This window comes from Chinchilla lanigera, unplaced genomic scaffold, assembly GCF_000276665.1.
Source record: "Chinchilla lanigera isolate Chin_1 unplaced genomic scaffold, ChiLan1.0 scaffold00026, whole genome shotgun sequence".
Taxonomy (NCBI): Eukaryota; Metazoa; Chordata; class Mammalia; order Rodentia; family Chinchillidae; genus Chinchilla; species Chinchilla lanigera.
Genome location: NW_004955427.1, coordinates 22,757,274 through 22,783,393, shown reverse-complemented (window position 1 = coordinate 22,783,393; position 26,120 = coordinate 22,757,274). Strand labels below are relative to the sequence as shown.

Here is a 26,120-nt window from a genome sequence, read left to right as displayed (position 1 = left end):
CGTTGCAGAGTTCCACCAGGCCAGATGCGGTTCCTGGGCCAAAGGCTTTCTACTTCCGGCTGCTGGTGCCTGCCTTTAGCTCACACTGCCGGGCATCTCTTGTCCTTTATGGTCCCTGCAGCTCCTTCTAGGAGACATGAAGCTGGGAGGTAAATAGAAGCAGTGGAGTGGAGTGGAGGGAAACCTGGCTCAGTAATCAAACTGCCTGGTAAGCCAGGTGGGGAAGTCACTTTACTTCCCTGGGCCTCACCTTTGTCGTTTACAGAGGGCACCATACATGGGCACTATACGTACTTTTCAGTGTTATTGAGCACATTAGATAGGAAAATCCCTGTAAAGCTGGGAGCGGGGCACATAGGATATAGTCACTGTCAGCATCAGTGAAATCAGAGGTTATGAAGCATGAGTCACAACCCCTCCCTTGGGGAACTAAGTCACAGGGGAAACGTCAGTAGGAAGGGCCCACTTGGGCAGGTGCCTTAAGGGCCTGTTTATCCCCTCCCTGACCGCTCAGCACATTTGAGGTGAATACTGGTTGGCTGGTCTCACTGGTGGGTTGACACCATTGTTAATGAGGAGGCCAGGTGTCTGCACCACTGTCCACGGAGAGAGCACCCGCAGGCTGGACCCCTGTCTGTGTCCCTTTGGGTATGGAGCCCATCATACAGACATGAAGCAGGCGCTTACCCTGAGCTGGCCCCCTGGCATGCTGTTGACGGACCCTTGTCCATCCTGGTTACAGAGAATGCGGGGTCTCTGAAGGTCCTCTTTGGCACCCCAGAGTTTGTGGCTCCTGAAGTGATCAACTATGAACCTATCGGCTACGCCACGGACATGTGGAGCATCGGGGTCATCTGCTATATCCTGTGAGTCCTTGGCATTCAGGGAGGGGACAAAGAATCCCACAGCAGGATCCCAGGCTGCCATGATGTTGTGAAGGAGGGGCCGGGGAAGTCATGATGGGGAGCCCAACCTAAAGAAGAAGGGGTGACAGCTGCCATCCCTGTCCCTGCCAGCCCATCTGCCCCTGGGTTCCCAGTGGTCAGTGGTCTGCACCGCCTCCTGTAGCAACACGGAGTAGCACACCGCCGGGCCCTCCGTCCCCAGGGCTCACAGCCTGGGGCCTGTGCTCAGGAAGGGAAATGTAGCTGGCAGCCTCACTGTCAGCAGGTCCAGAAAGAGGAGGGAGGGAGCCAGGCGCACGTCTCTGGGAGTCTGTATTATGCTCTGAGGACAGCACCCTATCCCCAGCCAGGCACATGGGGTGGGGATCCCCCCTCTAGCCTCATCTCTGACTCCATTGTGTGTGCTGATTAATGGGCAGTTTTGAGGACAGGGCCTTCAGTGGGGCCAGCAGACAACAGAAAGCAATGCAATATTTAGAACTGGAAAATCAGGTGGCAGTAGGAAGCCACTGAAGTGAACACTGATAGAGAAAAGGAGGAGAAGCCACAAGCCTTAACATCCACCCATCACTAGGCACAGGTGCAGATTTGGGCTGAGGTCGGAACCTGAGATCCTCTCCTCCCAAGAGGTCCCAGGTTGCCCGAGCACTGCTCCAGGGACCCTGAGCCTTCACTGATGGAGCCCTGAAGCCTCAGGATGCAGGCAGCTGTTAGGCCCAGAAGCAGTCCCTGAACTTGGGGCAATACAGTTATGGGCTGGTCTCCCCAAAGATGCAGATATTAGCATCTGTTTAAAAATACTTTTATCAGGGGCTGGGGATTTAGCTCAGCGGCAAAAGCGCCTGCTTGGCAAGCACAAGGTCATGAGTTCCGTTCCCGGTACCGGAGAAAAACCAAAAAAAAAAAAAAAAACTTTTATCATCAAGACCAAAAGAAAAGTAAATGTTTCCATAGAAGATATGAGGAGGGCCTCACAGAATAGTTTCATAGGCCCCTGGGATCTTTAGCCCCAGGGTAGCAAAAGGCTGTCATGACTCTGGTGTCCCTCAGGGTTAGGAACCTCTGAGGCTGGAGTGGTCAGTGGGGCTTTCTCAAACGTACAGGAGTTTTAGCGTCACTGTGGCCTGTGAGGACAGCCTCCTTCCTCAGCAGAACCTGTACTGTGGCTTCTCTTACCCAGTCACCTTCTTCCCTGCCCAGGATCACCCCTCACTGCAACCTTCCCCAGATCCTAGACAGAAAAGAAACTGTAGGCCAGGCTTGCATTTCCCTGCCTTTCCCATGCCTGCACCCTCCAGGAGGGGGCGCCGATGAGTACAGTTGGCTGCACCCAGGATGCAGCTGCTCTGGGCCTGGCCCGTGCTCACTCTGATCTCTGAGCCCTGGGAAATAACCTGACCCTACAGAAGCCACCCTTGTCCGATCGCTTTGTTCGAACCCCACTGCCCTGTGGCCTGGATCAGTCCCTGTGGGTCCCCCTCCCCTGAAGAAGACCTCCCTGCACAAACCTAGAAGTGAGTCATGGCAGAAATTTGATGTCATTGAGCATTGGGGCCAGTCTGGGCAGGTGACCAAGCCTCCCAGTTTGCCCAGGACTGACAGTTTCCTGGGATACAGGACTTGGACTACCAAAATGGGGACGGTCCCAGGCAGCGCAGGACAGGAACAGGACAGCTGCTCTCTGGACCGTGATAACGGTGACTGGACTGCTTAGCAAGTTTTCTCAGTAAACACACCCCTGCGCCCTACCCCTAGATCAGGACCACGCCCCCTCCCACTGACTGTCCCCCAGAGACAGTCGTTACCCTCCTGTCTGTTGCCATAGTTCAGTGCTCCCTGGCCTTGTGCTTTGTGTAAATGAAATCATCAGGAGGAAGTACGACTTCTTTTGCTGGCCATTGAGAGATTAATTCACATGCGAATGCAAGCAGCTGGAGACGTTCGTTCTCCATGCCGTGCAGTAGGCTGTCGTCGTGTGGACATAATCCAGTCTTCAGTCGCTCTACATCACCTGGCTCTTGAGTCCTTTCCAGTCTGCAGCATTACAAGCATTCTAGTCCGTGTGTTTCCGTGAACACATCTATGCATTCCTGTCAGGTGTATGATCTAGAACTAGAATTACTGGGTCATTAAGGCATATCATTGTAAAGGAAAATTCTTTCATCAGGAGGAACGTGGTATTTTGGGTGCATTGCCACACTGTTGACTTGCAAAGCTAAGACCAAGAAATAGGAGCTTTTGAAATGGGGAGATTATTGTGGTGCCTGAGGGCCCAGGCTGCAGGTGGTTGGGCAGGGACATCAGGAGGAATGAGAGGAGTGTGTGCGGCAGGGACATGAAGGAGGAGCTGGTGACAGGCGCCGGCTCCCCCTGGCTTAGCCCTGCACAGCTCCCGCCCCCACTGCGGGCGTCTTTCCGGGACTCTTCTGGCTGCTCCTTCTGTGCTGCTGGGCCGGGAGTTCCCTGTGGAACCAGGGCTCTAACAGAGCACATAGTGCTGAAAATAAAAGTTGGAGCTAGATGGTGTCCCTTAGCCTTGCCATGCAGAGCTCTGGGTCCCCTGTCAAATGCAGCTGGCAGCAGCTCCCCAGCACCCACGGGGATCCTATGCCCTGCGCCAGCCTCGCTGTGGAGTCAGGCTGGCTGGCTGGCAGTTCCTCTCTGGGCCACTTCACCTGCATACAGAGAAACCCTCTGATCTCCGGGCTAGTGAGAGATGGCAAGGAGAGGGAGTGGGGGGCCAGGGTAAGGCGTCTGTTATTCAGCATGTTCGGTGAGCACCTCCAGCAGCTCCTGAAAACCTCAAATACCCACATCACATCTCTGCAGGAGTCCTATGACTCCTTCACCAGCCCAGGGAATAGGTGCTTCCTGTCCCTGCTTCTTCCCGGCCTGGTTCTCTCATTCCTGCTTCCACTTCGCCGATCTCCTGGAGGCCTTCTGAAGTGAGCAAGGCCCCCTTGGTTTCTGGCAGAGAGAGGAAGTACAGGGGAGCTCCCGGCCACACCTCCATGTGGGAGAAATGACAAACCCACCTCCTCTTCTGAGACTTCCTCCCCTCCACCACCTCCCCTCCTTGTTTCCTGAGCACTTGGTGTTCCCTTTCGCTGCCTCAGTGAAGCTATAGTCCTCCACACCCGCCTCGGCCTTGCTGTGCTACACTCCCCACCCTCCAAGGAGGGGAGGTAATTACTGTTTCATTTCCCTCCCTGTCATCTTCCTGGCTGGCTCAGCAACACATTTTCCCACTTCAGGTCATGTGTGGAGCACCCACCATGGTCGGAGAGTGAGGGGCTGACCCCAACAAGAGGGCGGAGAAGTGAGGCAGGGGAGCTCTTATTTATCCCGTCAGCCTGGGACGGCAGGGTGTCGGGTGCCTCTGCCTCTGGGGTTGGGATGACCTGCCTTCCCTCCCAGGTTGCCCAGCCTCTCCACTGCTGAGCCCAGAAGTGCTCTCTGATCGCCGCCCTCCCTGCTGCCTCACCAAGCCCTGCTCCACTTGCAGATTTTGTTGTCAGGGGACTTGGGCTATGGTTGACATGACTAAAGCCCAGGCAGGCTGCTGCTTCCTGACCACCACACAAAACCATGCTCAGCTTTCCCTGGGGACCTGCCCCGCCCTCTAGATGTCTCAGTGGAGGATCTGAAGGTTATAATGGGGGTAAAGATGAAACCCTTCTTCAGCATGCAAGAGCTCCGCTTGCAGACCTATGCTCCCCTTAGCTGGTTTATTCGTGCTGCCAGGTCATCTGTCTGTAGATTGAAATATGACATAGAGAGAGTGTAGCCAACGTGGCACCTCTGTGCCCCACCCCCACCCTGCTGTTCTGTCTTGAGGAGAAAAGACTCCCGTCCGGCTCCCTGATGATGTCCCGTTGCAGGAAGATTGGAAATGAAAGAATTAGGGTGGGAGCTGGAGCTCAGTGGTAGAGGGCTTGCCAGGCATGCTCAAGGGTCTAGGTTGGATCCTCACCTATCCTCCCACCAAAAAAAGGAGGAGGGGGAAAGGAGAAATTAGATGACTCTGCAGCCATGACCTTTGTGACTCATCCAAAAACATGCCCAGGGGCTGGGGATTTAGCTCAGCGGCAAAGCACCTGCCTGGCAAGAGCAAGGTTGTGAGTTCGGTTCCCGGTACCGGAGAAAAACCAAAACCAAAAAAAAAAACAAAACATGCCCAGACTGATTACAACTTTGTGAAAACCAGGTAAATCTGTGGGCTAAAAACTAGATAAGACTAGGAAGGGGAGACAGAGTTGTGCGTTACTGATAACAATAAAATATTTGTCAATTTGTTGATTTTTTAATAAATGCTGACTTTTTAAAATAAAAGATAGACATTAGGAGATAAGGGGATAAGGCCTTTAGTAAATGGGACGGGGACTAAGAGATGGAGGGGTAAGGGCAAAGGAAAAGAGGACATAAAAATAGGAGGTGTCGTGTACATGCAGCAGCTACTCACAATAAATGGATTTATGATGTACTACAAACGTGCTAACAAAATTTTAAAAACACACGTGATTCGTTATTGGAAATTCTTGGAATATAGTTCAAAAGAGAAAGTTCAGAGAAAATCCAGGAAATCCTGCCACCCAGAAACAGCCTTACTGAAAATGTGAACACTGTCATCATGCTGTATATGCAGCTATTTTGCATTTTATCTAGAGACGGGCGCTTACTATGGAAAATGCTGGGGTAGCCACGGTAGGCGAGCCAGCCAGGGCGGGTAGGACATGCAGAGGGTGTCTCAGTTAGCTGAGCGGCCAGGAGGGAAGAGGACCAGAGGCCAGAGGCCAGGAGGCTCCCCCTGTGCTGGCCCATGGTGCAGAGCTTAGGGCCTATCTTTGCAGGATTATAGCTCCTAATTAGGAAAGGAGCTTCAGCGAAGAGGACCTTTTAGTATTCCGCAGCAGGGCCGTTTGCCTTCCTGCCTTCTTCGCAGTGCTGCAGGACTTTCCTCTCACTGCTTCAAATGGAAAATGCAAAGACAAGAAGAAGCAGGTGCTGATAAGCAGAGACAGGCTGCTGCCTGGTGGGGCTTGCAGAGATGGGGGCAAGCTGAGAGGCCCTAGGAATCAGGCCCAGACTACCTGATGAGTTAAAGGGGAAACTGAGGCCAGAAAGGAGAAAAGAGTAGCATGTAATTTCAGATTGGTAAGCTCACCCTTCCCTCATGGGGATATGATGGAGAGCTATTATCTCTTTGCCTCTATAAAACATCAATCAGTGTCTTACTTTAAGAAGAATCATTTATGAAAGTCTATTATTCAAAAGCCCAAATACGTTGATTTGAGTGAGCTAATTCACTTTGCAGAAGCTTTCTTTTCTTTTTTTTTTTTTTTCCTTGGTTTTTCTCCGGTACCGGGAACCGAACTCACGACCTTGCTCTTGCCAGGCAGACGCTTTTGCCGCTGAGCTAAATCCCCAGCCCCTGCAAAAGCTTTCTTTTCTTTATAAAAGTGTTCACCAGAAGGTTTTTCACCATCATGAGCTTTCCCCCAATATTTCAAGTAGGCTTCGTTCTACCAAACTTGGCGTTTGGTTAGGAATAGGTATATTTTATAAGCCAAAGACTCTCAAATGCCAAAACAGCCCAGAAGCTGTTACTGGCTTATTGTCTATAATGAAGGGTTCATATGGGTTTGGGAGGCAGGACTGACTTTCTTTCTTTCTTTTTGTGGTACCTGGATTTGAACTCATGACCTTGCATTTGTCAGACAAGTGTTTTGCCACTGAGCTGTATCCCCAGGCCAAGAGAAAGGACTTTAATAAAGCCCTAGTTTGAGAGGTTGCTAGCTGAGAGCCCTAGATGTTTCATGTAAGGTTCAGACAGAGGCAGGGCAAGACCAGCTACATAATTTGCAAAATCGAAACACAAGGCCATGTTTTGAAACATTACCAAAAGAATTTCAAGATGGTGGCAGCAGAACATTAAACCAAGTGTGGGTTCATCTGAGACAAGACTACAGGCAGCTGTGCAGGTCACACATCATGGAGGGGTCTTCAGTCAGCATGCACAGTGGGGACTGACAGTAGAAGGAGGAGGGACACGAAGGTTAGAGATCAGGCCACTGAGCCCTAACTCTGTACTGTCTGGCTTTGAGAGTCTCTCCCTTCCAAATTTGCTTGGCTTAGGCTGCCGGTAAAGGAGTCGTTCCTGCAAGCACAGGTTGGTGGAGCTGAGCCTCTCCTGTGCTCTTAGAGCTGAACACGTAGATGTGGGTAGAGTTGGGAGGGAGGGCACTGAAGGGTGTGGCCGTGTTCACAGTCCCAGAGAGCCCTCATGGCAAGAGGCAGGAATGAGGGAGGAAGGCGCCTGTGAAGGTTCTGTGAGGGATGGGGCAGCCTGGGACCTGGGAAGAATGGCAGATGACTTAGTCTGGAAACAATCCTATTCTTCCACCCAGCGTCACAGGCAGGTAGTGTCAGGAGGCCAGGAATACCCCTTAAATGCACTGAACAACCAAGAAAAGATGAGGCCACAAAGGCTCCTGGAAGCCACCCTCATTCCTTTCACAGGGGGAGGAAAGGCAGGCACAAGCAGGCACCATGTATGTGAGCTGGGGGGGTGTGCTCCCAAGCCTTATCTTTGACCTCAGCACTCACCTGGGATGCTGTTCCTCACCACCACCATCTCCCTCACCCCTGCTCTCCTGCTCTTCTCCCCCAGGGTCAGCGGCCTTTCTCCCTTCATGGGTGACAACGACAATGAGACCTTAGCCAATGTTACCTCAGCCACCTGGGACTTCGATGATGAGGCGTTTGACGAGATCTCTGAGGATGCCAAGGACTTCATCAGCAACTTGCTGAAGAAAGATATGAAGTAATGAGCTGAGATTTCAGAGCTGTCAGCTTCCCCAGTCCTGGGCTGGTGTGGGAGACAGGGCTTCCTTGCCTGTGGGACTCCCTTCTCACCCGCTGGGGCCAGGCCAGTCCTTGTCCCAAGGAGGGGTTGGGAGGGCAGGAGTCCCTCAGCCCTGCTGTTGCACCAGACACCATATCCATCTTTAGAAGCACAGAAACCCCACTTGGAGCAGAGGGCTGCAGGAAGATAGCAACCTATCTGTGTGTTGCTCCTGTTACTTTCTGTGTATGGCAGTGGCCTGTCAAAGCTCTGCTGACTGACACCTCAGCCCCTCTTCAGGTCTCCTGAGGGACACACCTTCTCAACACACTAGAGCAGATGGCACAGACTGCTTAGCACTGTTGCAGGGTCCTCACCATATCCCGATTATTCTGGTGTGGTGTTCTTTTTGCCTCTAAATTATTTAGATAGTCTGGCCTAGTTCCTTCTAACCTAGAACACAGTAGGAGACCAGTATGTCCAGGTGTACAACAGCCAAGCTGTGAGAGGCAAAAGGTCAGATACACAGTGAAACCCCTTGGGATTTGAGTCAGAACTGGAAGCTGAGCTGGGAAGGAAACTAGAGTGGAGGAGGTGGCTGGGCTGTGCAGAATTCATTGGTGCTCTCCATCCTGGTGAGTGCAATCAGTAGGATTAAAGTGACAAGGTGAGAGGGCTATTTGTGTGTAGAGAGAGGTGCCTGGGGACAGGGAGCTGTGGGAATGTCAAGTGAGACTTTCTGCCTATTAGAAGCTTCTTACTCAGGAGGTAGGTGGCCAGATGAGGCATAGCCTGGCTCCAAGAGTCAGATTTGGCAATGGGAGCAGTTGCAGACCTGCCACAAAGGGAGATGTTGAAATAGGTGGTATAGAGGAAGAGAAGGGAAGAGGCGTGGTCTAGCGTTCACATTGACTTTATAGCCTAGGCTCTGCCTGTCTCTCAGGCCTGCGAGCCCTTTGAGGCAGCCACTTGTTCCCTCCTAGGAGAAATGCTATTAAAGATTGTGCAGCTGCTGTGTAGCGTGCTGCAGTCTCTCAGATAGCTGTGTCTGGTTCTCCTGTTACCCACCCCTCTCTCAGTCCACTTCAGCCATCTCAGGGCCAAACTCCCCTGGAGGTGACTGTCTATACTCCTGAACAGTGCAGTCTTTTAGCCTTCTGCTGTCAATCTTTGCATCAGAAGTGGACACAACCCAAGAAGAATTGGGATGTTGTCAGGGGTCTAGATTCCCTTCCAAGGTGAGGGGTACCCCACACCCAAGATGAAAACTTTCCTCCTCGTAACTATGGTTCAGGGATGGCTTTGGTCATTTGTTGAAGCTTTGGTAAATGGGATATTGTGCATATATCTTATTTCCTCATCTGACCCTAAATTAGCTCAGCAAGAAGCAACGGCAGGTTCCTTTGTGCTCATAATGGACTCAACCAAAGAACTGGTCTTAATCAAGTAGATCAAAACACTATAAACTGTTACCCCCAGCACCTCTTCAACCACAAATCTCTGCCAGCACTTTCAAGAATCTTTTTCTATTAAAGTAAAACATGTAAATTATAGAAAATTTGAAGACTATAAAAATTTAAAGCACCCATAGTCCCTTTATCTAAAGATCGTTACATTGTGCTATACTTCTTTCTAATCATTTTTCTATGTATGTTAGCTTTTGGTTCTTTGGGCCTTATTAGTCCTGTTACAATTAAGATAACAACCCTGAAACATTTCTAGAGCTTTAAGAAAGATTAAATGAGTTTTAGTACAGTTCTAAAGTTGCCAAAATTTATAGGTTCTATGTAGAGAATAACTCTTTAAACTGTAAGAGGAAAAACCTGATACTCAACCACACCCTAAGACCCAAGGAAGTTCAGTATTCTCAGAGGTTTGGTCCAAACATTTCAATCTCCCATCCTCCAGATGGGAGGGCAGAAGGATTAGGCCTTCACAGGCCCAGCCCCCAAGCCATCTCCAGATGAAGCCATTCTAGAACATAGTGCCAGCCATCATTCCCAGACTTGCCTCCCTTGTAGCACTTACCCTTCCAGAATTCCAAAAACAGGTCGTGAGACTCCAGTTTCCTTTGTGGTGGTTAAGCTTTCTCAACTCTGGCCTGTGTGGGGTCTAGTCAGGGTAAGCCAGACCAAGAGAGGGAAAAGAGCAGTGCACAATGACTCTGACCATGGTGGATGGACTGAGAACAGGGAGCTGTGGTCTTCCCTGTGTGAGTGGGGAAGGTGACCTCCCATTTCTGATCTGACCATTATCCCTGAGGTCTTCTGCTCAGAAATCTTCCAATTTCTGCCTCCATCAGAAACCGCCTGAACTGTACCCAGTGTCTTCAGCATCCATGGCTCATGAAAGATACTAAAAACATGGAGGCCAAGAAGCTGTCCAAGGACCGGATGAAGAAGTATATGGCAAGAAGGAAATGGCAGGTAATGCAGGGCTCCTTTGGACTGGGATGCTGCCCATCATATTTGCTTTATTCAGCTACTCTAACTCCCAACTTTCCAGGGCTTTACTCCAAGAAAATAAAAATTTGTTGCTGAAATAGTCCAGGACCAATTTTAAGCAGCTGATTAAGGTACAGTGTTAAGCTAGGTCCTGAGTGCAGTCTTTTGCACAGAGGAAACCAGTTGCTCAACCACAACTTCTCTCCACACACACTCAGCTTGGTCCCAGACGTCCAGTAAGGGCAGCCTGGTGCACCAGCCTTCATTCCTGCGAAGCCATTCGTGTCTCATGTGTTTAGGAGAGGGAGGAGCAGCAGCATCTTGAGGTCTGTTTGGCAACCCTGGAGAAGGTGAGCTCTTGACAGGTAATGCGATGGTCAGACCTTTACTTACCATCAAGGAGGGAACACCTGCTCCAAAGCAGGAGCACAGTCTCTACTGTCTAGGGGTGCTGGCTGTTACTAGCCATGTGTTTTCAGGCAAGTCACTTAACCTTGCTGTGGATTTGTTTTCTCATCTGTCAGGGGGGGATCATGCTACCAGTATCACAGCATTGTTGATAATTATATGTGATAGTTATCACCTTTCTTTAGCACAACGCTGGCACAATAGAACACTCTAACATGCTACCAGTAGCTAATATGTACGGGGACTGGCTGTGGCTCAGGGGCCATTCAGAGCATTAAATCTTTCAATCTTACATTTTATTATTATTATTATTTAAGACCTTTATTAACAGGTGCTTGCAGTTTGTTGACTTTTTTGAAAAAATCAAGTTATAAACTTTTACTACAAATTAAAAATGAAGTTCTCAAAAATCTCAACTTGACCAGATATGAAACAATTTAAAAACCTTTAAAGGTGTATTGAGAAAAACCAGGTTTGTCATTACCAAAAAGAGACATCTTTAGGTAAAAATAATAAAAACCCCATGCTGCATAGATAATGCAGATAGTTCTAGTTATCTGGTCACCGGGCAAAAAGCAAGCACTTAAGGTCTTCAGTTCCAATCTTTTGTTCATTTCTTATTGTTGGAATTTCCCATTCATTTCTTCTTGCTGGATGACTAAACCAGATGATGGTAGAGATGTTAAGCTGGCATTTACTCAGCCTCATCCTGCTCAGCCTCAGAGCGGACGAATTCACAGCTGGTGGATCGGCTGCTTTTGTCTCTTTGCCATCTTGTGGATTAGGGTTTTCTGGGCGTCTGCGTAGGTAACTGAAGTTGCGGCACTACTGACATTGAGGCGGCTGCTGACCTCGGGTCTCACCTCCTTGATTTTCCTTATCCTCTTCGTTGCCGTCCTCTCTAGGCTGTCTTTGGCGAGGAGGGCCCCTGCGGAATCATGGTCTATAACCTCAATACATATTCTGTCTCACTTGTCTACCTTGTTCTCCTGCACCCTGGCTGTCAGCACCCTCCATCACGTCTCCTTGCACGGGAGGGTTGGAATACTGTGGTCAACGCCCATAGGGTCTCTGCCTGTAGTAAGGTGGGAACCTTCGCCTGTGGTAGGGCCGGCATTGTTGGGCCTGGCCTTTAGGAGTGCTCTCCAATCCCTCATTCTTTTCCCCACTCTCACTATTCTGGTAATTCTGCTGGTAACTGCGTGGAGGACCCCTACTACGTGGATAGCGTCTATAATGGTTATGGTCTGCTGCGTATTTACTGTCTTGAACTGGAACGCCACCAGGGCTTGTAACATTTGCTGCCTCCATACCTTTTTCTCCTTCAACATCAAACTCCACAGTCTCTCCATCTCCTACACTGCGAAGGTACTTCCTGGGGTTATTCTTCTTTATGGCAGTCTGGTGTACAAATACATCTTCCTTGGTGTCATTCCTGTTGATGAATTCCATTTTTTACATTGAACCATTTTACTGTTCCCGAAACCTTCGTTCTGATGACCTTCTTGTGAGTCCACCAGGGCCGCCACTCCCTGCACCACTGCCCGTGGTGCTGGGCTCGGTGTCAGCAGCGCTAAGGGCGGTGGCGGCGGGGTGGGCGGCAGGCGGCTGCTGGGTCTCGGCCTCACTGCTCATGGTTGCGATGATGGTGACTAGGGCGGCTGCAGCAGCTGCGGCTCCTCCGGGGGTGTGACGGTAACTAGGACAGCGGCGGCAGCGGGGCTGCTCAGGGTTCTCTGGGGTCCACTCTCCGCTCCCGCTACCAATCGAACTCTCTTTTTAAAAAGTTTTTTAAAGATCTTTCAATCTTAGGAGACAGGTACTATTAGGAGACAAGTACAAGTACAGACAGACCAAGATATGAAGGTTACATAGCTAAAGTGGAAAAGCCGGGACTCAAGACCAGAACCTGGCTCCAAAGCATACAGTCTTAACAGCAACACAGAACTGCCTCTGATACAAGGTGGATAACATTATTATCTAAAAATATCCAATTATTATCCAAAACCATGGAGCACTTAGCACCATCATCACCTACTTCATTGTTTTATCATCACAATTTGTTTTACAAAATTCCTGGGCTGCTGGAAAGGACACGGTTTCCGTCCTCAGGGAATGTATAGTGCAATGAGGAACTGAAGCAAATAGACATAAAAGGACATACAGCACACCAGGAATTATAAACTATCGGTATAGCACTCCATAACCATATATGTGAGTGTGACAGGAGAGGGGCTGGGTGTACCCAGAGTTGATGTGGTTATGACTCCTCCAGGGGCAGGAGTCAAAAGTGAGACATGAAACATGAGCTAGAGCGAGCCCAGAGAGGAAGGAACAACAGCACAGGCAGAGAAGATAGAGAGGGACTGGGCTGCACAAGAGCAATCTTTAGCTGGAGATTGAGGCAACCCAAGGGCATGAAATTGCCTATATGATGGAGAAAAAGGCAGTCACTGGGACACTGGGCATTGCCACATGACGTGATTAAATCACAGTTCCCTCCAGAGGACAACTGCACGCAGAGGTTGAGGTTGAGAGGGAGTAAAGGAGCACAGCTGCCTGCAGGAGCAGGGTTCATGGAGCTTCCATCCTGGCCCATGGCAGCCAGAGCTCCTCTGCAGTGGAAGTCAGCTCACAGCTAACACACACTAACCCTGTCGGCAGTGGGCTGGGTCTCCTGGGGCCCTCAAATGCGTGGTGGTTTGGAATACCTATTCGACTTACCACTGGGGGCCTTTAGAATCAGAGTAGCAAATGCTCTTTCAAAAAAAGGAAGGGGATCCACAAAAATTAAAGGTTGATTTTATTAATGATCCTCTCACCTGCAGATCTCAAAGCACTAATTCTGGAAAAATAGGGCAGGTGGTGTTGGGGTGGGGCGGTCCTCAGAGCAGCAAGTCTACCTAGATCTCACTTGGATGAAGCTGTGGGTTAAGGGTGGCTTTATCATCTCAGAACATCTGCAGGTGGATCGAAGCCAAGAGGAAGCCTGAACCCAGGGGACGGGCAAAGAGAAGAGGAGATGGGAGGAGGCCAATGAGGTATTGCAGCCAGAAAATCGTAGCTGGGGCTAATATTTTAATCACTTAGCTTTTTTTTTTTTCTTGTTGTTCATAGTGTTATTAGCCATAAGGTTTTCTGGAAGAGGGTTGGGGAAGTAAAAGGGAAGACTTCAGAGAAGGAACCTTAGTCCCATCTTTTAATATGGGTAAAAGCTTTTGGAAATAATTTTTCTGCAAAATCAGTGGTTGGGTGTCACAAAATTGGCTGCAGAAGTAGTCGACAACATCCCATTCCCCATGTAATGCCCCAAGTGTAATTTCACTGGGAACAGTTCAGCTGCATCCAACCTGCTGTGTTAGGCCGCTTCCGTTTTCCACATTTAATCTCCATGCTCAGGACCTTAGCACCCCTGGACTAGGGGGTTTCCTCTCTGAGCCACCCAGGTTCTGTTTGGTAGGGCAGTGGAGAGTGGACTGGAATACAGTATGTGGTGAGCTGGCATCAGGGGGAGAGCAAGGCAGGCCCAGGTGGCCCAGCTAACTCAGGAGGAAACATCTAACTGTTCTGGTTTCCATAAAACGCCCTAGGAAAAAAGAGATACAGCAGAACAGATCCCTACAAACAAGGCTAGGCTGGGTATAGATGGTTTATCATGTTACTGACCTTACAATGAAGTTACTCTGAAAGACCGATGTTAAATTCATATTGGAAGAATTTCACAAAGACTTGTTGGTAAGGAGTGACAGTGGAGATAAGTCAAATGGGGTGACGAGGCTTCTGTGTGCAAACTGCAGGTAAAGTACTAGGAACTAGAGGCCTCTAGGTAACTACCATTATTTTCTGGGAACTACAACGATTCCAGCAGTATGGACCAAAGAGCAACAAAGGAGAAAGCGTTAGACTCAAGCACAGGCTGTTCTTGGCCGTCACACTTGGATATTACCGGAAAATATCCCGGGAACTTGCAATCTTGAAACTATTGGCATGTTTGTAGAATCTTGATGGCTGGCTGGTCCTAGAGTGACCAGCTTGCCTCAGTTTGCCAGGGACCATCTGGGTTTTAGCACTGAAAGACTAATCCTGGAAACCCCCAAGTCCTGGGCAAAGTGGGATGGCGGGTCATTCTAGCAGACTCTCCCAGGGCTAGGGCTTCTGCACTGTATTCAGGAGGGCCCTGACAAATGCCACCCACTATGGACACAGGAACTCAGCTTTGATAGTTGCCCTCCCATGAGAAAAAGCCTTTCTCAAAACAAGGATGGAAGTTAAAGCATTGAACTGTGGCTGTTTTCATTTTGGGGGCTCCTGCACTTGGTCATGCTGGTCAGTTGTCATCTCTCACCATCTTCTCCTCATCACCCCATCTGGGCTTCCTGGGTTGTGTTCAGAGTAACCCAGCTGCCCTGGGACAGCAAAGGGCCAGAAGTACACCCACCCCCCTGAAGTCTGTGCAGTGGGTCGGAGGGTGGATGGCCAAAGGACAGGGCAGGTTGGAATGTTGGACCAAAGTACACAGAAACTGTCCACAACAAGCCGGGCAGGGAGCATGACAGAAAAACGTGGTTGCAACAGTAGGTCTCTGCTTAAACCCGCCCCCCCACACACACACACATCTTTTCAGTAGACATAATCTTTGTGCTGAAAACACTGGCCTTCCAGGTAGTCAAAACTGCGAGGATTCTTGAGTATGTGAAGTTAGTTGGAGAGGAAATGGCTTTGCCGGCACAGTTTGAGGTCCGGGAGTGACAGCCAGGCATCTTCCTGTGCAAAGGCTGTTTCCTGACTCCGTGAGAGGGAACAGGCAGACAGACTGTGATGACAGCTGGTCTGTGACTACACAGCTTCTGGACACCAAAAAAAGATGTGACAGGGCAGAGGTAGAAAGACTCGGTTGTTTTAGCTTCCTTAGCCATTCCCACTGACCCTAGAAACAGGGTAAGTAACTTTACTAAAAGATGAGACACAAGTGTACATATTGAAGATTTCTTGACCTAAATCCTATGCTTGGTAGAATTTTCACAATCCAAAAATGCTCCATCTCAGTTTCTGATCCTTTCAGCAGAAACTCTGTCCTCCCCCAAGGGGCCTATTCAGATACCAGTTTTAGAAGCCTAAGAGGACACAAGGACAAATACCCCTCTGGACTCTACTGCACAGCCATGACTTGTGCTAGAGCCAGTCTTACTGTTTCTCAAAATCTCTTAAGTATCTGACTCATAAACAGAACTAAGTGGGACCTTAGAGATCATTTTGCTCAACCCTCCAATACCCAGAAGAAAGCTAAAGCCTGAGAGGTTAAGTGGCCTCACCAAGGTCAGTACGCTGCTTTTTTCTTTTGCATCAGGACCCATGGGATCTGTAGTAATGATTCTCTTGACCAGTTAAACTCCTATCACTGGCATTGTTTTACGAGAAACAGCCCTACTGGGTCCAGTCAGCAATAAGTCTTTGGAGCTGTCTCAGCCCGCAGTTGCTTTATATAAACTATCCCTTTTATGGGAGTTGAAGCACAGTATGAAAAGGGTTTTTGTCTCATGTTGACCTTGTTTAGTCACATTAAGGCGCACATCAGTTCCAGGCCCCATTCCATTCTCCGAACATCTTCTGACACGCCGATAGTGCCGAGCAGAGTAAGGCCGGGCTCACTCCTCTGGCAGAACCTCTGCGCTGCTCAGCCTGAGAAGCCCTCAGTTAAGGGAGCAGCTGCCTCTCCGGGCTGGGCTCTTCTCCCTGGATCCCCAGCACTGCCCCGCTGGAACCAGGGACGCCGCCTGAGTCTGAACTGCATCTATTTTCCAGAAAACGGGCAATGCTGTGAGAGCCATTGGAAGACTGTCCTCTATGGCAATGATCTCGGGGCTCAGTGGCAGGAAGTCCTCAACAGGATCACCAACCAGCCCCCTCAATGCAGAGAAACTAGAATCTGAAGGTAAGGAGTGCCTGGAGAATTTCTCGGCTGATGTGAAAGCAAGGGTTGGGGGCGTAGTTGGGTACAGTGTACGCACTTGTAATCCCAGCACTCTGGGAGGCTGAGGCAGGAGGATTGCAAGTTGCAACTCAGCCTGGGCAACTAAGCAACTTAGCAAGACCCTGTCTCAAAATAAATTTGTTTTTAAATGGCTGGGGATGTATCTCAGTGTGAAGGCCCTTTGTTCAATCTTCAGTCCTGCCAAAGAAAGAAGGAAGAGAGAGAGGGAGGGAGGGAAGAACAGTGGGAGGGAGGGAAAAAGAAAAGGTTGGGGGATGGAGGGGCATTTTAAGGATTTGGGGTTTGGTTTTGTTTTTTCATCCACCCTCCAAAGATAAATTCAGAAATACTTTTGGGTTGCCTTGACAACTACTAAGTCTAGTAATTGCTCTCTAATTGTTAAGCTGTACATTAACTATTTTCAGAGGAAAAGTTATTTGTCTAATATAACTAAATAACTTCAACCATTCTTTTCCCTATCTTTTGTATAAGAATTAACAAAGGCTTCATTAAAAGCTTCCCTTTTTCATATTATAAAAGTGAACTTGCATATTGATAAGCAGAAACAAAAAAAATTACATATACTGAGCTGTGTAACACTCGTTAATATCCTTCGATTTTCTACTGCCCTTGTGTTTTTGTTCGGAACAAAAATTAACTTGCATGGCCCCCTGCCTTGCCATTGTTCATGCTGCTGAGGCATGTTGGAACTGAGCACCCTGCCACGGGCCGATCCCTCCTGGAGGCCACAGGGCCAGCTCCTTGTCCACTGCCTTTGGGACGTTTCCCCAACCTCCTCCTCAGAGGCATGCAGGGCTGGCCCTTGTTTTCTTTCCTGAGGAGCTTCACTGGCCAGGGACACCCCTGGCCCACACTGCCTGGAGCTCTTGGCATCCACAGGTGAGAAGCTGAGTCTAGGTCCCTTCTGTGCACCAACGCAGGGTGGCTGGTAAGGCCCAACGATGGTGGCCCTGAAGCTTCCTTGCTGCCAGGAAGCGAGTGCAACACAAGGACCTGGCCCTCACAAGCCACTCCTGCCACTCTCCAGGTGACCCAGAAATAGCCTGAAGAGGGGAAGAATCCACAAGCACCCCTCAAGGTTCCAGCTTTTTTCTGGAGCTGTCCCTCATTCGGGTCCACACTTGTACAACATGCAGGCCAAAAGTGTACAGAAGAGAACGTTGGCATGTTGAAGGCTCCTTCAACTAAGGAGCGCCTGGCTCCTCCTGGCTCCTCCCTGCTAGTGCCTGGCTCCTTCCTGCTAAGGAGCAGGTGAAGGACCTGCCACAGCAGGATGAAGGGGCACTGAGGTCAGCAAGCCTGGAGAGGCTCTGTCCTTCCCAGGCACTCTCACCTGAATCCTGAAGCGACATGAAGTGCAGCCAAAGATCCTTTTAGAGATGACTTCCTTTTTCAATGTGTCAGCATCAGGCAGGGGGAGGCTGAACATTTCCCCATTTTGGGCACAGTTCTTCTGGCTGCCAAAAACCATTTGGCAGCCAGCCAGCCCATTCCTGAGAGAAAGGCGTGCTATGATTCACTTATTTTCTAAATTATAGCAACTTGTTTAAAAAGTAGGGGAATGAGAGAGAACAAGGGATGAAGAACTGACCCAGCTCTCTCCTTGTCTTGCAGAAGATGTCTCCCAGGCTTTCCTTGAGGCCGTAGCTGAGGAAAAGCCCCACGTGAAACCCTATTTCTCTAAGACAATTCGAGACTTGGAAGTCGTGGAGGGAAGTGCTGCTAGATTCGACTGCAAGATTGAAGGTGAGCTGGGCCACAGCTGTTCTCACCACACACAGGGTGGCTACATGTGGAGGGCTGGGCCAGGCAAGGTGCTGGGTCTGTGCTGCCCACAGCAATGGGGACATGCAGGCCACGAGGACCACTGAGTGAGGGGGACCTGGCCCTATAGGACAGCTCCTGCCAAACCCACTTCCTGAGGTTTAATGCCTTTCTGTGACTTTCCTAGGGGACCGATTTTCACCTACTTATACCAGCAGTGAGACCTGCAATTTAAAACAGTTTGCCAGGATCCTCCCTGGCTATAAAACTTACATAATGAAGTGGGCTTTGCCAACCACTGAGGAGCTTGTGATTGGCCACAAGAGCTCTCAGAGGAAGGTGGCCACTGAGGGCAGAGGATCAGAGTCGGCAGCTCTGCTGCTCCTTGGGTGGTGATCTAATGCTGCTGAGTTTAGGCTCCTCATCTGTAAATGACATTGAACACTCAGTGTGGTCCTGGAAGATCTGTGAGGCCATGCATGTGAAAAGGGGAAACCTTATGTCTTTCAAGGAAGTCATGGGGAAGTGGTAGGTTGGTAAGTGCGGAGGGAGAACATGCTCTGAGTAATGTCACGCTGAGGAAAGTTGGGGCTCAAGGACCTTATAGGATCTTAGCATGGAACCCAAGAAATTAGCAAAGTCGATGACAGAAAGCCCCCAGTTGCCACAGATTATAACACTGTAGAAAGATAAGGGCAGGGCAGGATAGGACAGGTCTCCTGGCTTCAAGTCTGTGACTTTCACATGCCAACCAGAGTGGAGAGTTACCTCCCATTTTGGCCTTGACAAATAAAGCCCAAAAATCTTTTAAGCCATTTCCCCAAGGCCAATACCACGGAACAGTGTCAGAACAGAGCACACCTCCCCTGTGGTGTGATCTCAGCTCTGCAGCTCCACAATGCCTTCTGAGGAAAGAACCCCACATGAGGAATAGAAAAAAAGGTTTTCCCCTGAATCTTCATATCATCAAAATGTCTTGAAAATTCTTGGCCTGCCGTTATTTTTCTTTTTCATCTAATTAAAAAAATGTGAATGTACTGCCTTTGGTAGTGTGAAAGTTCTCAGATTAGGGATTTTGCTGACAGCTGTGGAGCCACTGCCTTAACTCTCACCCTTGGCATTGTCTTTGGGTCTTTTGAGGTTCTTTCCTTCTTCCTTTTTAAAAAATTTTTTTAAAGTATTGCATAGTGAGTATCATCTTTTGTATTAACTTTTCTCTTTGGGATTTGCATTAACATCTGATTGGAACTCTAATGAGAAATTAAAACACATGGATGCTGCTTTGATAAAAATTAGCTGAATGTGGTGGCACAAGCCTATAATCCCAGCACTCTGGGAGGCTAAGGCAAGAGGATCACATGTTTAAGCCGAGCCTGGGCAACCTAGGGACTTAGCATGACCCCTGTCTCAAACTAAAAAAAAAAATTTTAATTGAAAAAGGCTGGGGATGTAGCTCAGTGCAAAGGCCCCAGGTTTAATCTCCAGTACTACAAGTAAGCAAATAAAAAAATAAAATTATCCTGGAAAAGAATGTTAAAATTCTTAAGTTTTGTGTATAATTTTTTTTCTGGCTGGGGCTACAACTTTTTTCCTCTAAAAATCTCTGAAATTTAAGAGCAAATTTCTCAGACTGTAATGTGTGTGTGTGTGTGTGCACATGTGCAATGTTGGTGACATAGATGTATATACAAACACACCTTTAAAACCTACAGTATATGTTTTTATATGTGGATTTTATATATTTTTAATACTGCCATTTGTAGAATCATGACTAATGTATATCATGAGGCCAGTCAGTGAGGCCCATTTCAAATTATCTAGACAGATACCTGCTTTAGGTCAGCCTAAGATAAATATATCTTTCTTTTTCTGAGCAATATTTCCAGTTCCTCTATCTTATGTTTCATATAGCTGTCAGTCTGATTTATTGATTTATAATTTGTATACCATAAAATTCACCCATTTTAAGTGTACAAGTATTTTTAGTAAATTTACAGTCATGCAGCCACCAGCACAATTCATTTTTAGAAAATATCAGGCCCCAGAAAGTTCCTTTAGCCCATTTGTGCTCTGATTTTTAAATCTGAGTTAAGCCTTTACACAAGATTAAAAGGTTTATTTTCATCCAAGCGGATATTTGCCTGAGGTGTGTCATTCGAGTTGGGACAGTATTTCACCAAGTGCTTTCTCTTTGCCTAAAGGCAGGGCATGGTGAAAGTACAACATGGGTGAAAAAATGGACAGCTTTAAAATACCCAATTTGGGGTTTCATCTTAGTATTGGTACAACACATGCCCATATTCTAATATAGATATCAAAACTAATACTAGGGCTGGGAATTTAGCTCAGTGGCAAAGTGCCTGCCTGGCAAGTGCAAGGTTTTGAGTTCGATTCCTGGTACTGGAAGAAAAACAGAAAAAAAAAAAAACTAACACTAATAGCCTACATCTTAATTTTTCCTTGATCCCCTTAATCAGTGTAGGTAGCTTAAGAGTTGCCTATATGAATTGGTAAGAAACTCAGAATAACAGATTCTGCAACTTGTGTTCTCTCTCTGTGGTGCAGGATACCCGGACCCTGAGGTCGTCTGGTTCAAAGATGACCAGTCAATCAGAGAGTCACGCCACTTCCAGATAGACTACGATGAGGATGGGAACTGCTCTTTGATTATTAGTGATGTCTGTGGGGATGACGATGCCAAGTACACCTGCAAGGCTGTCAACAGTCTTGGAGAAGCCACCTGCACGGCAGAGCTCATTGTGGAAACCATGGAGGAAGGAGAAGGGGAGGGGGAAGAGGAAGAAGAGGAAGAGTGAAACAAAGCCAGGGAGAAGCAGTGTCTAAGTCATTTTAAAAGGACTATTTTTCTAAAGCTCAAAAAACTCCAGACAGTAAATAAAGGCACCTAGTGTGGTAGGTTATCTAGTTAGGTCATGTGGGGGTTGATTCATCAGCAACAGCAATTGATACTTAGTACCGTTACTGGTGGGCATTAGTATGAATTAGCTGACACCTGCAGATAAAGTGTGGCTACATTTCATTTAGGGAAATCACCAGCAACTTGCATGACCAATTGGCTTTAGGGAAAAAGTAACCAAAAGTATTTATCCCGGCAAAGTCATGAATGCAGCCATGAGTATCAAGGCCACATCTGGGCTCTGTGCCCGGTGGCCCTGCTCAGCCCAGAAGGCCCCTGGAGACAGGTGGCCTCTCTCCCTAGCCTCTGGTTCCAGAGAACTGGGTCTTCTCCAACACTGCAGCATTTCATTCTGAAAGCAGCTGAGCCATTCTGCCTTCCAGGGCATATTTTTTCCAAAGCTCACTGTAGAAATCCACACTCTTTATTCCTCTCCCCTATTTCACCTGCAAGCTTTTCTGGATCTGAATTTGTCATAAATTTCGGCACTAGGGACATTAACTGTGCTTCATAGATTGTGAAGAAAAGAACCCTGCTCACGGCTGACTCTTTTCTTCTAAAATCAGTAGGGAATCTAAACTAAACTTAGCCCCTCTTTTCAAGTGTCTAGCAGCTTCCAACTTTTCAGTAAGAACCCGTGGGGGCGTGGGGCAGGTCCTTGCTGATGTGCTTTTCTTCTTCAGCCAGGATTCAGATTTGTGCTGTTACTGGGTATCAGCCTGCATGCGTGGTAAAGATTTTTGTGTCTGAATGTGGAAAAAAAAAGCAGTTTGCTGAAATGTTAATCTTGATTATTTATTGGGCACTATGAAATGTATTTCAACTCATGAACAGCTGCAGAGCTCCTTTACTTTGGAATTGTCTAGTCTGAGTTTAATACATCTTTACTCTCCACACGTCCGAAGAGCTCAGCCTACCATAGGGTTCCACGCTATTTTCCTTTCTGACTACCCATCAATCATGCCTCGCCCCCAGTTTTGAAATATATTCTTAGACCTGACAAATGCACTCAGACTTGCATCTGTAGGAATTTTTAACTTTTTTCACTACATTGGCACTTAAATTTTTTCTTTATAAAACTTTTTGGTCACAGACCATAAACAAATACCATAAATGGATATATCTAGTACATTTCCTCTGTGTGTGTGTGTATGTGTGTATAACATTCCAAGTACTCTTTTCTTTTCCACTGTTTGTAAAGTGCAGCAACTTAATATTCCAATGGTTTTTCTAATAGCTCCTTATGAACCAATCTTAAATTACTTCTGTGCAATCCTAGCAAGTATCAATGTTAGAATTTTGATATTACTTAATCTTATGTTATCTTCCATTCTATTGTTAGCTACATTTTCAAATTGCCAGTATTTTTCCTTTTTTGCTTTTTAAACAGTTACAGTATTTTTCATTATAACCACAGTATTGCCACAATTTATTATAATAAAGGGGTTTTAATTTGATTTAGACCAAAGTGTTTTTTCATCACTTCAGTTGTGTTTAGAATATAATTTTGTGTGTGTGTATGTATGTTGTGTGTATGTGCATGGGTGTTATATACATGTGTTTACAGCTTTATGCCTTCTTGGGATTGTGTTAATGTTCTTTTGGTTTATTATGCCATCAGAATGGTAAATCAGAACACTACAAATGTAGTTAGCTCACAGTTTTTAAATAAAGGATACCACAGTGCATGCTGTTTGTTTAATCTCTTTTTTCCTTGTCACCAAATGGAGAACCCACAGATGAATCTTGGTAACTAAAGCCAAATGCTGTGCTGCATAAATTTGAAGAATTGGCTTAATGAACTGGGTATGATGGCTATTGTCAGCTTTAACTTTATATAAAGACTGTCTTTCTTTTTTATCAGAATATTTGAAATTTGCATTTTGTTTCACATCCTACCTACATTTGATAAGTATCAAGGAGGCAATGGAATTTGATTCTGAAGAAACACTTCCCCACTTTGCAAGAACACAGAAGTAAGGGGCTGGGGATTTAGCTCAGCGGCAAAAGCGCCTGCCTGGCAAGCACAAGGTCGTGAGTTTGGTTCCCGGTACCAGAGAAGAACACAGAAGTACTGTTTTCTTTATCCCCCAGAACATCCTTCTCTTTTCCTGAAACGGGGCCAGTGTCTGTGGCAGCCATCATGAAGCTTCTGAGCTCCTGCCACAGAGGACTTCCATCCTGGCTTCTGGGTTAAGGGGCTCTGTGAGCAGAAGTGCCATGTGTCTGCTCTAGGCCACAGCACTCAAGTGCTGGCACAAGGCAGTCGAGAATGACCGGTGACTGCTCTATCCATCTGTGCCCCCAGCCAACCCAAAATGGGCACACGAAACAGCAAGAAATAGACCTCAGTTCTTATAAATCACCAAGACTTCGGGATACTTTGTGGCTGCAACATAACTAGACTATCCTGATACAAGGTCATCACCATGTTCAAGATCAGTGAGACCAGTATGGGAGCAAGCTAATCACAAGGATCTACTTAAATAAGTTGAGTGGAAGTTCAATTCCTCAGTTGCATGAGCCACATTTCAAGTGCTCAATAGTCCCATGTGACTAGTGGCTACTGTACTGGTCAACACAGATTAGAAATTTTTTTGTAAAGCTCTATTAGCAGTGTTCTAGGTGAACTAGAAGGAACAGCAAAACTCCAAATTTTACTTTAACTATGCTTAACATCACTTTTCAAATTATTATAAAATTAGGCCAGGTGTGTGGTAGTGCATATCTATAATCCCAAATACTTGAAAGGCTGAGGCAAAATCTCAAATTCAAGCCCAGACTGGGCAGCTTGGTGAGACTCTGTCTCAAAATAGAAAGGCTTGGGGGGTATCTCAGTGGCAGAGCACTTGCCTAGCATGTGTGAAGTCCTGCTTTGATTCCTGGTACCGTGACAACAACAACAACAAATGATTGTGAACTTAAAAGCTTCTGTAAAGTTAGTCTGGAGAGCCATGGCCTGTAATTTCCTCTATTATACTAGATAATATATACATAATATATACTCCGTACTCAGGTATCATTGTAGTTCATTATCATATACAACTTTTTAAATTTTTGTTTGCTGTTGTGGTACTGGGGATTAAACACAGAGCCTTTGAACTGAGGTATATTCCCAGTCTTTTTTTGTTTTTTATTTTGAGACAGGGTCTCCGTGAGTTTCTAGCTTGCCCACAGTGGGCTCAAACTTGAAATCCTCCTGCCTCAGCTTCGCAGAGAGCTGGGATTACAGGTGTGCACCACGCACGCCTAACTTTCCATTTTTAAAGGCATTTTAAAAGTACCACTTTTCTGCTTCAAAATATAAATACACTTGCAATTCACAAGCAACTACCAGATCACCTGTGATGTGAGACAACCAGCAAGGGCAAAATTCTCCCGTGTCTTCGGAACTTGGCACTACTGGAGATGGGAGCACTAGTAGGGACACAGGAGATGGACGCAGAGAAGGGAAGGTCAGGGTGCCAGGAAAGTGTGGGTTTCCCCAACATTGAGCCAGAAGAAAGGAAAGAAATTATCCTGACAGCTATAATCACTTTAACCTCAGCTGGCTGTGATCTTGTCTCCCTTCGCTGAAATAGGCAGCACCCAGGAGATCTATAGCACTTGGAATTAGTATTACATTTCTAACAGCTGATGTTTGAAATTTTAACCTTCAGGCCTGGCCCAAGGTCTGATTGCTCAGACACTATGGGAAGGCTTTCTATCAGAGACTATAGCCCCAGGAGTTTCTGTCTGAGACCCATAAGTTTCCACAAGACATTATATGATTCTTGGACTAGAGATCTCCTTGTTGGAAATAACTAAAGAGAAAGAAGTGACCAATTAACCTAAGTCAGTTTGGCCATTCTCAGTTGTCTTTTAGGCAGATGGACTAGCCTCCAGTAGTTGAGATAGATTGATCCAATAGGTCTTTTCCACAGCCTTGCGCCAAGGGATATGTTACAGTGAGAGATATTCTCAGACCAAATTCATCACACATTTGTTAGCAAGTAATTATACAACCATTTCTGCAAGGTTCATGAAGTCCTAGATCTGTCTCTCTAGAAAGCATTTTACATGTTCATTGAGGACAAATGCTTCTGTACACACCTCGGTTGGGATCCAACTAACCTGGTTAATCAGCCAAATGGAGACAGTTCCATTCAGAACTATCTTTGGAACTAACTTGCCTGACTTAAGCACAAGTTTTATTCCCTCTATAAAATATCTTATTATTTCTTACTATAGCTATATAGTTTGTGACTTGAATTCATCATGTATAAAATTAGAGAAATACTAGACCCATTCATAGGTTAATATCAAGGTTAAATAAGCTCATGGACAGTATCTGAGTCCACAGTAGACCCCTCTTCAGACACTCAGAGATGCTGAGAAATGTCAGAAACAGTCTCTCCCTCCAGGAACTGATTACACTCCTGCAGAAACAAAATTTATGTGTTAATATACTATGAAAGAGGGAAGAATTAAATTCTACTCACTTCCCACATGAAAAAGGATGTTTGAAATAGAAAATTCCTACAAAGCTTTTTGTAAGGGGGGGTGGCGGGGGGTTGAAGGGAATGGAGGAGAATAGGGAAAAAAAGAAGAATCAAGATATATTATGTACAAGTACAAATTCCCTATAATGAATGTGATCATGATGTGATCACAAAGGTACCAATAAAATTAATTTTTAAAAATTTTTTAAAAAGAGGGGCTGGGGATTTAGCTCAGCGGCACAGTGCCTGCCTGGCAAGCGCAAGGTTGTGAGTTTGATTCCTGGTACTGGAGAAAAACCAAAAAAAAAAAAAAAAAATTTTAAAGAGAAAATTCCTATGCAACTGCACACAAAATAACTGCTGTG

General features: G+C 47.0%; 1 protein-coding gene and 1 pseudogene across 5 annotated transcripts in view; one reads left to right on the top strand and one right to left on the bottom strand.

Annotated features, from left to right (window-relative positions):
* Nucleotides 1–22,962, top strand: part of Mylk (myosin light chain kinase) — a 248,001-nt gene extending 225,039 nt beyond the window's left edge. For all 5 annotated transcript variants that reach the window (XM_013515195.1, XM_013515193.1, XM_013515194.1 and 2 more), the window contains 6 exons: nt 743–866; nt 7,576–7,728; nt 10,052–10,175; nt 16,404–16,533; nt 18,208–18,339; nt 20,923–22,962. In XM_013515195.1, the coding sequence (XP_013370649.1) occupies nt 743–866; nt 7,576–7,728; nt 10,052–10,175; nt 16,404–16,533; nt 18,208–18,339; nt 20,923–21,173 (914 nt within the window). In that variant the 3' untranslated portion in view covers nt 21,174–22,962. The remainder of the gene's footprint in view (nt 1–742; nt 867–7,575; nt 7,729–10,051; nt 10,176–16,403; nt 16,534–18,207; nt 18,340–20,922) is intronic.
* LOC102015423 lies at nt 10,907–16,397 on the bottom strand (annotated as a pseudogene).
* Nucleotides 22,963–26,120: the final 3,158 nt, after the last annotated feature.